This window comes from Nomascus leucogenys, chromosome 6 (assembly GCF_006542625.1).
Source record: "Nomascus leucogenys isolate Asia chromosome 6, Asia_NLE_v1, whole genome shotgun sequence".
NCBI lineage: Eukaryota > Metazoa > Chordata > Mammalia > Primates > Hylobatidae > Nomascus > Nomascus leucogenys.
In genome coordinates this window covers 93,974,515-93,985,546 of record NC_044386.1, presented here as the reverse complement: position 1 = coordinate 93,985,546, position 11,032 = coordinate 93,974,515, and the positions used below count along the sequence as shown (strand labels likewise).

Below are 11,032 nucleotides of genomic sequence, written 5' to 3'. Positions count from 1 at the left end.
AATGAGTGGTTACCAGTAAAGTACTAAAGTATCAGTCATTTTTTTTTCACAAGATTAAAAAAAATCAGCAATGGACGCTCAAGATTTTTTGAGCGTCCCTCAAAATTTGACACCCTCTTTTTCTAGCATTTCAAAATGCCAGAGGCTGGGTGTGGTGGTTCACACCTGTAATCCCAACACTTTGGGAGGCTGAAACAGAAGGATCATTTCAGCCCAGGAGTTCAAGACCAGCTTGGGCAACATGGGGAGACCTCATCTCTACAAAAACTTTTTTAGAAAAAATTAGCCAGGCGTGGTGGCATGCACCGGTAGTCCCACCTATCTGGGAGGCTGAAGTGGGTGGATCGCCTGAGCCCAGTTTGAGGCTGCAGTGAGCTATAATTGTGCCACTGCACTCCAGCCTGCATGACACAGCAAGACGTCTCAAAAACAAAACAAAACCACATATACATATGTATACACACACAAAATAAAAAATGCCGGATAGGAAACCCTGCTAGCCTGACCTCACATGGTTACATAAACAGGTGCAGTCAGTACGTTGTCATGGATGGCAGAGGCAATTACCAGTCCACACAGGGCCTGCCTCTCTGCACATCTTCAGGATATGCCCAGAGGAGTGTGCATCATGGTAGAGAAGGGCTCTGGGGATAGGCCTGAGCTGTGCCCCAGGGTTCCACGCCCGGCAGGTTGCCTGGCATCACCTTTCTAGAAAAGCTTCTAAGCCTATGCCCTGGTGAAAATACATCCTGATTCGCAGAGGATGGCCCCCAAATCCATTAATCCTGGCCCCAGCTTCACTTTTTCCCAATTCCACCCCCCCCCCCACCACCCACTGACTCAAGGCACCAGCCATAGTTCCCCAATGCCAGGTCCTTTGATGCCACAGCATTTCCGTAAGTATTCATATGTATGTATGCATGTATTCCTCTGCAAGAATTGCTCTCTCCAGGTGCAAACTCTGACTCTTCCAGCTTTAACACTACCACCTGTGGGAAGCCTTCCAGAAGTTCTGCAGCTGCTGCAGCTTCTGTCTCCTACCACTGGTAGCCTGCTGTTGAGTCCCAGTGATGCTGTAGTCTAAAGAATCCATCTCCGTCTAGATAACCCTGTGGGTCCTCCCTTATCGTCTGACCCAGCAGGAGCTCTACAGGGGCTTGCTGAATCAAGGTGACCCGCTAGCCCTGTGCCTGCCAGGACACTGATGTGACATCACTGGAGTCAGTTCTGATGGTGAGGTAATGCCAGAGAAACCTGCTAACACAGAGGGTAAGCTGAGAGTGAGCTCAGTGAGCTTTCCCTTTGAAGAAGGCGTGGGTGAAGGGGAGAAGGTTCAGGAGAAATCAAGGGGTCAGGAGTAGTTCACTCAGTCCCCTTTCACTCTGAAGGAGCTCACCTCTCCCCAGTTCTGTACAGTGGAAAGGCCACTCAAAGCAACTGAGAGAGACCTGCTTGTGTGAAGAGGTAGAGGTTTATTGAAATATAAACATTTGAGAACATGTAAGATAGAAAATAATCACAACATATACAGACACTTGCTGCAGGAGGACATCTGAGGTATTTACTCACTGCCTAGGCTACCCATGTGCTATCACATTTTTCCTGGTTAGAATACACATAAGATGGGGAGCAGGAGGGGACAGAGCTGCCCTGGCTGATGGCACCTTCAGGGGAAGCTCTGCTTGGGCTAAGGCCCCACTCCTGGGGGCACCTGCTGGCACCCCCCATCGGGCTCTGGGTGACACCCTGCTGTTGTCCTTGAGGGCAGTGAGGGTTCACTCCAACGGTGTGGCCAGGCGAGCTGCCTGGGGAAAGGGAGAGGATCCAATGACCAGAAAGACACAGTGTGCTTTCCCTGCATCCTCTGGGTGGGAAGAGTCCATCCTTTGTGACCAAACCCCTGAGAAAGACATACTGGCCAAATGTCTGAGACACCTTCAAATGGGCCCAGTGCCAGCCAACTGGGCTCCTCACTGGCACCAGGTCCCAGATGCCCTTCTCTGCCCACACCCTGCAGGCTGAGGCCAGACGAGGTCAGCCCCCAGGAGATGGGGTATATGTATGTGTGGGAGTGGGGGTGAGCGTGTGTGGACGGCTGAGAGAAGACGCAGTTGAGCAGAGCTGCAGCTTACCGGGCTGAGGTATCTGTTTGTGCTCAAGCTTTTGATTCCCTTTCCTCTCCTACACAGGATTGAATGCGAGCCACGCTGCCACACACACCCACGCCATGCACGGTGTCTCCCACTGCCACAGCCCCATGTCACAGTGGTGGTGGTCTGCTGAACATTCCAGGGCTTCCTCGACTGAGGTGAGCCGCAGGCAAGAATCAACTTTTCTTTACAGCACAGGAGCCGCCTGCTCCTGCGCAGGGTCCAGGAGGAGCTGTGGAGTTATTCATCTCCTCATACCCTGGGGTGGCTCAACCTCTGGCAAGGCCAGCGAGGACCCCAGCCTGCCTGTGCCCTGAGCTGGGAATGCTGAGTGATGGGGAGGTGTCCTGCTGCCTCCCTGGTCAGCTGGGGGTTGGGGTGTGGCAGAAAACGGTCTTCAGAACTGGTGCGGTTTCAGGGCCCGACCTGGTGTGAGAGCGGGCCTCTCCACTCCACCTCCCCGCCCCCGCGATCCCTGAGTCGTCTCCCCTGCATGCCTCCACCCGCCTCCTCACTGGGCTTGAGGGAAGGGCCAGATGGGCCAGGGTACCCAATCACTTGCTTGGCTTTGGGGGTGATCTGTTTTCATTTCTTTGGTGCTACAACAATAAAAATTTTAAAATAAAAAAAAAAGTCAGCAAAACACATATAAAAAAGATTTCAGAGATGCAAATACTTCCTGAAGACTCAAACATCAACAATTACAAATCTGAGGTATTTCAATGAACCTGACATCGGCACGTGGGGGGATGGTGAGGCTGAGATGGCCCCATAAGAAACAGAAGAGGGCTGAAGAGGGCTGGGGAAAGGATGAGTGGGCTGTTTTTGGGAAAGCAGGCCAATAAGGGCAAGTGGGGAGCATGAGGTTTGGGGGGTCAGAGAAGGGTCCGTGTGAAGCAGGTGCCAGGGCTGGGCAGCCCCGAGGCTCTGCCTTCCCGTCAGCAGATGCCCTGTGGGCCCTGGCCCTGAACTGCCCTCACAGCCTCTTCCTTCAGACCATTAGAAGGGGGATCTGGGGCCCTGAGGACTGATTCAAGACTTGTGTTTGAGGGACCCATACCCCAGGAACCTAACAGTAGGCAAGGTGGGCTGGAAGGGCCCCATCCCATGCTCAGCAGAGAAGGGCATGAAGGCATGCTCTTGGCTCCTAGCAGCCCCACATGGGACTTAAAAACAGGGGAAGAGACTAGTGGCCCTGGGGTCATGGCAGAAGGCAGGGGCAGGGAAATAAATTAAAGGGGAAGGGAAATGGAGGGCCTCCAGCCCTGTGTCGGCTGACAGATTGTCGATACACTGTGCCCCGAGCTGGGAGGTGGCTGGGGACCCTGGAGGAAGCTGGACACCCACAGACCCCCACCCAGTTCTCCAGGACAATCCCTGATTGGACAACGCTGTCTGTCCTGCCCCTCTAGCTTCTCCCTGCCCCCAGAGTACAGCAGGACCTGAATGGAGCCTGGACAGACGGACACGTCCAAACTCTCAATGTCTGGCCAAATGGTGCTCGTTGACATGGGCTCCGTGAGATGAGGTAAATTCTGTGCATCAACTTCCTTCACTCTCGACAGGAGAGTGGCAAGTGGGAAGCTGGGTCCTGCCCATCAGAGGGACCAGCTGGTGGAGGGCTCTGCACTGGGGGTGCCCCGGGATGAGGTAGGACTTGGTGAGCAGTGAGAGCTGCTGCTGCTGCTGGCGCTGCTGCCGAGGCTCTGGGGAGCAGACCCCGTGATGAGGTGGACCACAGGCTTCTGGGCAAACAGCACACCTTGGTGGGTGGAAGAGAAGCAGGTGTGGGCAGAGGAAGAGCGAAGGGGAGGGCCAGCTCCTTTCAGTAAGTATTCACCGCTGGCCTAGCCTGTGCCTGACTCCGCTGTAGACACTGTGCTAGGGGGTGATGGGAGATGATCCAAATGCTGTCCTGCCTTGAAGTGCTGATGGGCTGGGGAGGGGGACAGATAGGTTGACAGAGTAATTTTGCTAAAATGTCATAAATGCTCTGAGACAGGTGTACCCAGGGTACACCAAGAAGAACACCAAGGCCAGGTGTGGTGGCTCACAACTATAATCCCAGCACTTTGGGAGGCTGAGGCGGGAGAACAGCTAAAGGCCAGGAGTTTGAGACCAGACTGGGCGATACAGCAAGACCCTTGTCTCTATAAAAAAATTTTTAAAAATTAGCTGGGCATGGGTAGTCCCAGCTACTCGGGGGGCTGAGACAGGAGGATCGCTTGAGCCCAGGAGGTTGAGGCTGCAGTGAGCTATGACCGCACCAATGCACTCCAGCCTGGGTGACAGAGCCAGGTGGGGCGGGTGACTGGCTCCCTTCTTGTCAGGGGTTTGAGGAGCCTTCAACTTCTGACCCTTCCTCATTCTGAGAGGGAAGGAGTTACCTTCTCCTTTCTCCATGACAGAGGACAAAAGGGTATCAAGATCCAGGCCTTGATTCCTACTTCCCTGTTCTCTCCATGGACCCAATTCCAACCCCCAACCCTCCCAAACCACAGCACAATGAAGAGGCAAAGGGCACCAGGCCCCACCTCCTCCAGGGGCCTCCTGTGACAGGTAGAGACCTCTGAGCAGAGTCTGCAGACATAGCATGACTGGTGAGCCCACTTGGCACCACTGCTTCTCTACACTCTGTCCTCTCTCTGATGACTGTGGCGAGTAGCCCAGCAGAGATCCAGAGCATGCTCCCAGGAGGCCTGCAGGGCGGTGCTCTGAGGGGGTGTGGCCCTTAGAATGGGAGTAGGCCCTGAGGAAACACTCCCAGTTGTGATAGAAGGTGCAGTTGTGGGGCTTTCGCCTGTCTCCATGGGACACCTTGCCAGGCTGGCTTACATTCCGCACGCCCTTGGGCCCTTGGTAAAACAGGTGGGTGATGCCCTGGCCCAGGCCTGGTGGCCCCCACTCATAATACTGTGCTTTTTTTTTTTTTTTTTTTTTGAGATGGAGTCTCGCTCTGTTGCCCAGGCTGAAGTGCAGTGGCGTGATCTCAGCTCACTGCAAGCTCCGCCTTCCAGGTTCACGCCATTCTCCTGCCTCAGCCTCCCGAGTAGCTGCGATTACAGGCACCCGCCCCCATGCCTGGCTAACTTTTTGTATTTTTAGTAGAGACGGGGTTTCACTGTGTTAGCCAGGATGGTCTCGATAGCCTGACGTCGTGATCCACCCGCCTTGGCCTCCCAAAATGTTGGAATTACAGGCGTGAGCCACTGCGCCTAGCAATGCTGTGCTTAACAAGAGTCAGGTGGGCTTGTTCCCAAGCTCATCTGTAAACCAATGAAATGGGAATGGGAAAAGACTGCTGTTTTTATGAATACTAAGTTGTTTCTTCTCTTTTTTCTTTTTAATTGAGACAAGGTCTTGCTTTGTCACTCAGGCTGGAATGCAGTGGTACAATCATGGCTTACTGCAGCCTCGACCTCCTGGGCTCAAGTGATCCTCCTGCCTCAGCCTCCCAAGTAGCTGGGATCACAGGTGTGCACCACCATGCCTGGCTAATTTTTTTTGTATTTTGTAGATTTGGGATTTTGCTATGTTGCTCAGGCTGGTCTCAAACTCCTGGGCTCAAGTGATCCTCTTGCCTCAGCCTGCCAAAGTGCAAGGATTACAGGCATCAGCCACTGTGCCAACATGAATACTAAGTTAAACCCTTAGAAAGACTCTGTAAAGGTGCGAAATCAACCAACCAACAAAACACTGTTGCCAAATTAGGTTTAGGAAGAGATAACTGTAAAAGAGTGGGGGGCGGGGAGCTTAACAACGTAAGCTGATTCTGCTATACTGGGGTTCCTTTGCCTGTGTCTCAGTCTGCAAAAGGAAAAGAAGAGCTGAACTACAGTCAGAGAAAGGTTGTGCATGAGAAGACCTGGGGATTGTGGGACACTGACTGACTTCTTCAATTAACGAGTCAACCACTGGTCTAAAAGGATTAGGTGAAGGGTTTCTGCCAAAGTGGGAGGGACCTATCATCCTGTTAACAATCCACAGTCTCTACTAGTCCAGAGGACCACTAGACCTTTGCAACTCTGAGACCAGGAAAAAGGAAGCCACCGTGGGAGGTGTTCAGACAGAGGGCAAGAGGCAGGGCCAGCCGCAGAGCTGCCCTGTGGCTAGCTGTGGCCACGTGGGCCTCTCCTAGAGCTCCAGGGCCTCACCTGCGTAGGTGGTGCCATCGATGTCCACAGACATGTTAATGCTCCCAATGCTACTCGTGGTCAGGTTCAGTGCTGCAGCCGAGGCCTCTGCTCTGTCTTCTGCTGGGGACAGGGAGACAGTGGGCCTGGTCAAGCCCTCCACAGCACTCCTGCTGTCCTCTCTGATGCTGTCTGGCCACCCCTGGTCAAAGCCTCACGCTGTTAGAAGGCATCTGTGTAACCTTCTCCTGAGTGTAGGGTATGGCAGGAGATCCCAGGCTCGCCAACCTCCTGTTGCTGGCTTTTTACACTGACCCATTTCACCCCCCCAACTCCCTCTGCTCCCAGAGAAAAGGAATCACAGTAGGCAAGGAGGCCGGCTCTGGCCCCATCACTCTGCACTGGCACTTTCCATGTGACGGGCAAACCCTGAGCTACACTACACACCAGGCCCAGGAAATCAGAGATCAACGAGACCCAGCCCCAACTTTGAAGACCCACCTGCCTCTTCCTTTGACTCTGAGTCCCTCAAAGAGAGGAGTGTACACCCTCAGTCCCTCCCCTCCATGACCACCTAGGCAACTGGCGTTTGTGGAAGGCTGCAAGTGCGGGCACACACGGCCTCTGCCTGGCTCACCCCACTCAGAACTCTTCCCGGTGAGCTGTCTTTTCTAACAGCCCTTTGCTTTGTGCAGGAGCAGGGCACCTGGCCCTGGATGAGCTGTTACCTCCCAGTTTCCTTCTGCTCCCCAGGGGCAATGGGGTAGGGAGGGGCAGCCTGGGAATATGTACAGCTCCCTTCACACCTGGCTCCTTCCCACACATCTCATTCATGTTTGCTTTGAGATAGCATCAGGACCAGAATGGGAAAGAATGTATGTGAATGGGAAAAGGGGCGTGTGGCTTGAGGAAGAGAATGTGGGGCACCAGAACAATGTGAAGAGGAAGTGAAAGGATGTCAAGTATGCTGCCAAACTTGTGTTTCCTCCTTCTGTCTATATTCCTGAGTCCCGCTGTCCAGCCCGGGGCAACCTGGCCCCTCGCTGAGCCTCAGGAACATGGGGTGTCTTCCTCCCAGATTTGCAGACGGTGCCCTGCTCTTGCCTACATCCAGTGAGGTGCTGGAGTAAAGGCTGGTGGGGAAACACAGCAGCTCTCTGAAGGCCTCTGGCTCCTCCTCTGTGAATAACTGCTTTTCCCTCTTACTAGAGAACAGGGCACTGCCTGAGGCAACATGTGGTCCCCTCTACCAAACAACCTCAGCTTGGTGAACTAAGATCTCAGTGCCTCTCTTCTGGGGGCCTGGAAGGCAGAACCTGGAGGGGCCTTTTCCAGGTCAGGAGTATGTGCCTCACCACCCCTGCCCCACCAGTCCCAGGAGGTGTGAATGGGCTTGGGGTTTCCAGGAAGGGAAGGCCCTGCCCTGAGCCTGGCTCACCCCTGCCGTTGATCCTGATCTTCATGGGGAGCTGCCGTGCCATGCTGAAAAAGTTGCGCTGGAAGGCCTGTTGCACCAGGCGCTGCTCCTCCTCGGACAGCCTCGATGCCTTCTTCTCAGCAGGCTCCCCTGACTCCAGCCGCTCCCGCAGCTGCTCCAGTGCGGCAGTCCGAGTACCAGCCTGCTGGCTTGCCAAGGTCACAGGCACAGCCAGACGATTTGGCACAGGCACTGTTGTCACTGGGGTTCCATCACCTGCAAAGGAACTGGGGCTGGACCAATCCACAGTTGACCCTCTTGCCCTAAAACCTCAGTCTTGAACACAGGGAAACTGGCATCCCTTCCTCCCTTTCTTCCTTCTCCCCCAGGAGCCCTGCTGACCTTTCCTGAGAGTGGTTGCTGGAGATATCCGAGGGCTACTGGTATTGGTGCCACTGCTGGAGCCAAGCCCAAGGATGGGAAAGCGGATCTTGGGTGGGGAGAGGAGGGCAGGGGCCCCGGCAGCGGCAGCAGCAGTAGCCGCAGCAGGTGAGTAGCCAAAGAGGGAGGAGCTGTAGCTGGGCCGCCGGCCCTCCCTGCGGTTGCCATCAATGGCTGCCTGGAGCTCGGCTGGGGAACTCAAGGCTTTCTTCTCACACTCATAGGCATACAGATACTTCATGTACCTGGAGGAAAGGAAGCAAGCAGGGAGAATAATCCAAAACAGCACCAGAGACCACCCAGTTGAGGTTGGTGAGTCTCTGGAAGCAGTCTCTGTTGGGCAGGATTCTAGGGCAGAGGATTGCAACCTTGGTGTACTTGGCAGAAAAGTCCGGGATGGCTGGACACTCTGCCCCAGCCTCCTCTGACTGCCACTCAATCCTAAATACGCTCTACTTTGAAGCACCATTCATTAGGGGAAATAAATAACATCTTAGCTGGCGTTTTCACATTTGTTTTGAAGCCTGGGAAAAATTAGGCCCATGTTTTACAAGGGCTTTCTGGCTTCTTGATCTTATAACCATTCAGAGCTGGGCTAGTCAGATAGGAGCAATTCTTCCCATTGTGCATGGGACCGAGACACTGTCATTCTTTGTGTCTTAGGTCCCAACAAGCAGTTCTCTACCCAAGAACCTTGCCATTCTGGTTGTAGCTACAACATGCTACCTAACTGATGTCAGTTGTTCATTGCATACTCTTCACAGAACAACTTCCAGAGTGTTCCAGAAGAAAAGATTCTTCTCTGGCCCTCATTCTTCAGTGCTACTATTGGTTTCACCGCTTCCATCACCCATGTAATTAACTCAAATGCTGACAAAACCAGGTCACCAATCCAAGGGGGCCTTCCTGCCTGCCTTTCTCTGGGTCCTCTGCCACTGGGTAAGCTGAATGTCAGGTAAGAGGGGCCACTTGGGGTGGAGATGCTGTTTGGAAGACAATGTCCTGGAGGGGCACAGGTCTTAGAGACAGAAGCCTAGGTCTGAATCTCAGCTCTACCACTTACTGGCTGGTATGGCCTTAGCCAAATTATTTAACCCTGGGGACTTCATTTTTGTAATGTGGGAAATGGGGGCATACCTACTTTACAGGGTTGACTGTGAGGTTTAAATGAAATAGTAAGTACCAGCACAGAGTAGACACTTGGTAAATGGTGGTTCTCATCACTACTTGGTTTAGTGAGGGATTCATCTCAGAAAGCTCCCCACTGTTTCAGGAATCCACTCATCTTGCTAACCATACAAAGGAATTTCCTTCCTTCCTCTCCTCTAGGTTACAACATCCCCTTTCTCCAGCCTCGGCTTCCTTCCCCCAGGCCCTGGCCACTCACTGGGTCCTGAGCGTGAAGGCGGCGCTGGTGATGGATGTGGGCAGGTTCAGGCCTTTGGTGATCTCCCTCCAGATCTTCTTGTTGATGATCTCCACCAGGCCCCCCTTCTCGGTCACCAGCTTATACAGCATGTACAGGTCCAGGATCTGCTTGGCCATGATGGGGATTCGGTTGATGGGGGTCCCTGTGGTTGTCCAACGAGAGAAAGAGACAGTGGGATCATCATCAGGCTGAGAAGAAAGATTCCGCGTATGCCCACCTTTAGCTGAGCTGGAAACAATGCTCATGAATCTGGAAGTGTAATTTAACTCAAACTCCCCAAGCCTGAACACTCAGACTAGCTGTCAGGACAGGTCCAATGCACACGCTGTGTGGGCCTTTGGCAAAGCACTTAGCCGCTCTGGTTCTGTTTTGCCGTCTGTAAATAAGAGGGCCAGACTAGATGTTTTCAGAGGTGCTTGTTTTGTAGTTTGTGTGTGTGTGTTTTTGTTTTTGTTTTGCTAGCAGGATGATTCCAGACTATTCCTAGTGATCTGGCAACTTATCTCTGCAGCTTTCAGACTCCATTCAGCGGCAGCTTCCTCCGGGAAGCCTTTCTCTGACTTTCTAGAAGGGGAGCCCTGCCTAGTCACCCTCCTGGCAGTGCTCAGTGCTGCTTGTAAGAGTGTGCTCGTTGGCTGGGTGCGGTAGCTCATGCCTCCTAGCACTTTGGGAGGCCGAGGCGGGCAGATCACGAGGTCAGGAGATCGAGACCATCCTGGCTAACAGGGTGAAACCCCGTTTCTACTAAAAATACAAAAAAAAATTAGGCTGGCATGGTGGCAGGCGCCTGTAGTCCCAGCTACTCGGGAGACTGAGACAGGAGAATGGCGTGAACCTGGGAGGCGGAGCTTGCAGTGAGCCGAGATCGCACCACTGCACTCCAGCCTGGGTGACAGAGTGAGACTGTCTTAAAAAAAAAAAAAAGTGTGTGCTTGTTTGCACATGCCTGCTTTCTCCTCTCCTGCTTGATGGAGAAATGGTTTCTTTCTCTCTCGTGTGCCCTGCCATGTCAAAGGAGCTGCTGGACACACCGGTCTCCAGGGGAATGAAAAGCCACTCAATTCTCTCCCCACACCAATCACTCCACCCACTCCCTGGCCTCTGAAAGGGGGAGGGTCAGAGCAGCTTCCGCCCAATGGCCCCGAGGGGAAGTGAGAGGAGCCAGGGACTTGATTAGGAAACCTGGCACCGAGAAGGAAGGGCTACTAATGAGCACCAGGGGACATGGTGAGGGCGGGGCCAGTCCTTTCACAGCCGGCTGGGATGCTCGTCAGGAGGCGTGATGGATGACTGTCATTTGGCAGCCTCGGGATTAATGATCTGGAGGTCAGAGGGGAGAATTCCACAGGGAAGGGTCACCGTCCGGGGCAGGGTATGAGACTTGTTGCCTTTTGATGGCAAACTCCTTTTACTGTACACAGACTGCTGCTCCTCTGCCTTGCTCCCTCCCATTGCCCCAGTC

The 11,032-nt window shown here is 53.6% G+C and overlaps 1 protein-coding gene across 2 annotated transcripts in view; it reads right to left on the bottom strand.

The window, feature by feature from the left end:
• Positions 1-1,452: 1,452 nt before the first annotated feature.
• The window catches only part of ARID3B (AT-rich interaction domain 3B), a 61,321-nt gene continuing 51,741 nt past the window's right edge, over positions 1,453-11,032 (bottom strand). Inside the window, exons 5-9 of one of the 2 annotated variants that reach the window (XM_030814756.1) lie at positions 9,529-9,712; positions 8,103-8,386; positions 7,722-7,976; positions 6,305-6,406; positions 1,453-3,912 (exon numbers count right to left, since the gene is read on the bottom strand). In XM_030814756.1, the coding sequence (XP_030670616.1) occupies positions 3,749-3,912; positions 6,305-6,406; positions 7,722-7,976; positions 8,103-8,386; positions 9,529-9,712 (989 nt within the window). In that variant the 3' untranslated portion in view covers positions 1,453-3,748. The remainder of the gene's footprint in view (positions 3,913-6,304; positions 6,407-7,721; positions 7,977-8,102; positions 8,387-9,528; positions 9,713-11,032) is intronic. The other variant, XM_030814757.1, reaches the window with a different exon arrangement.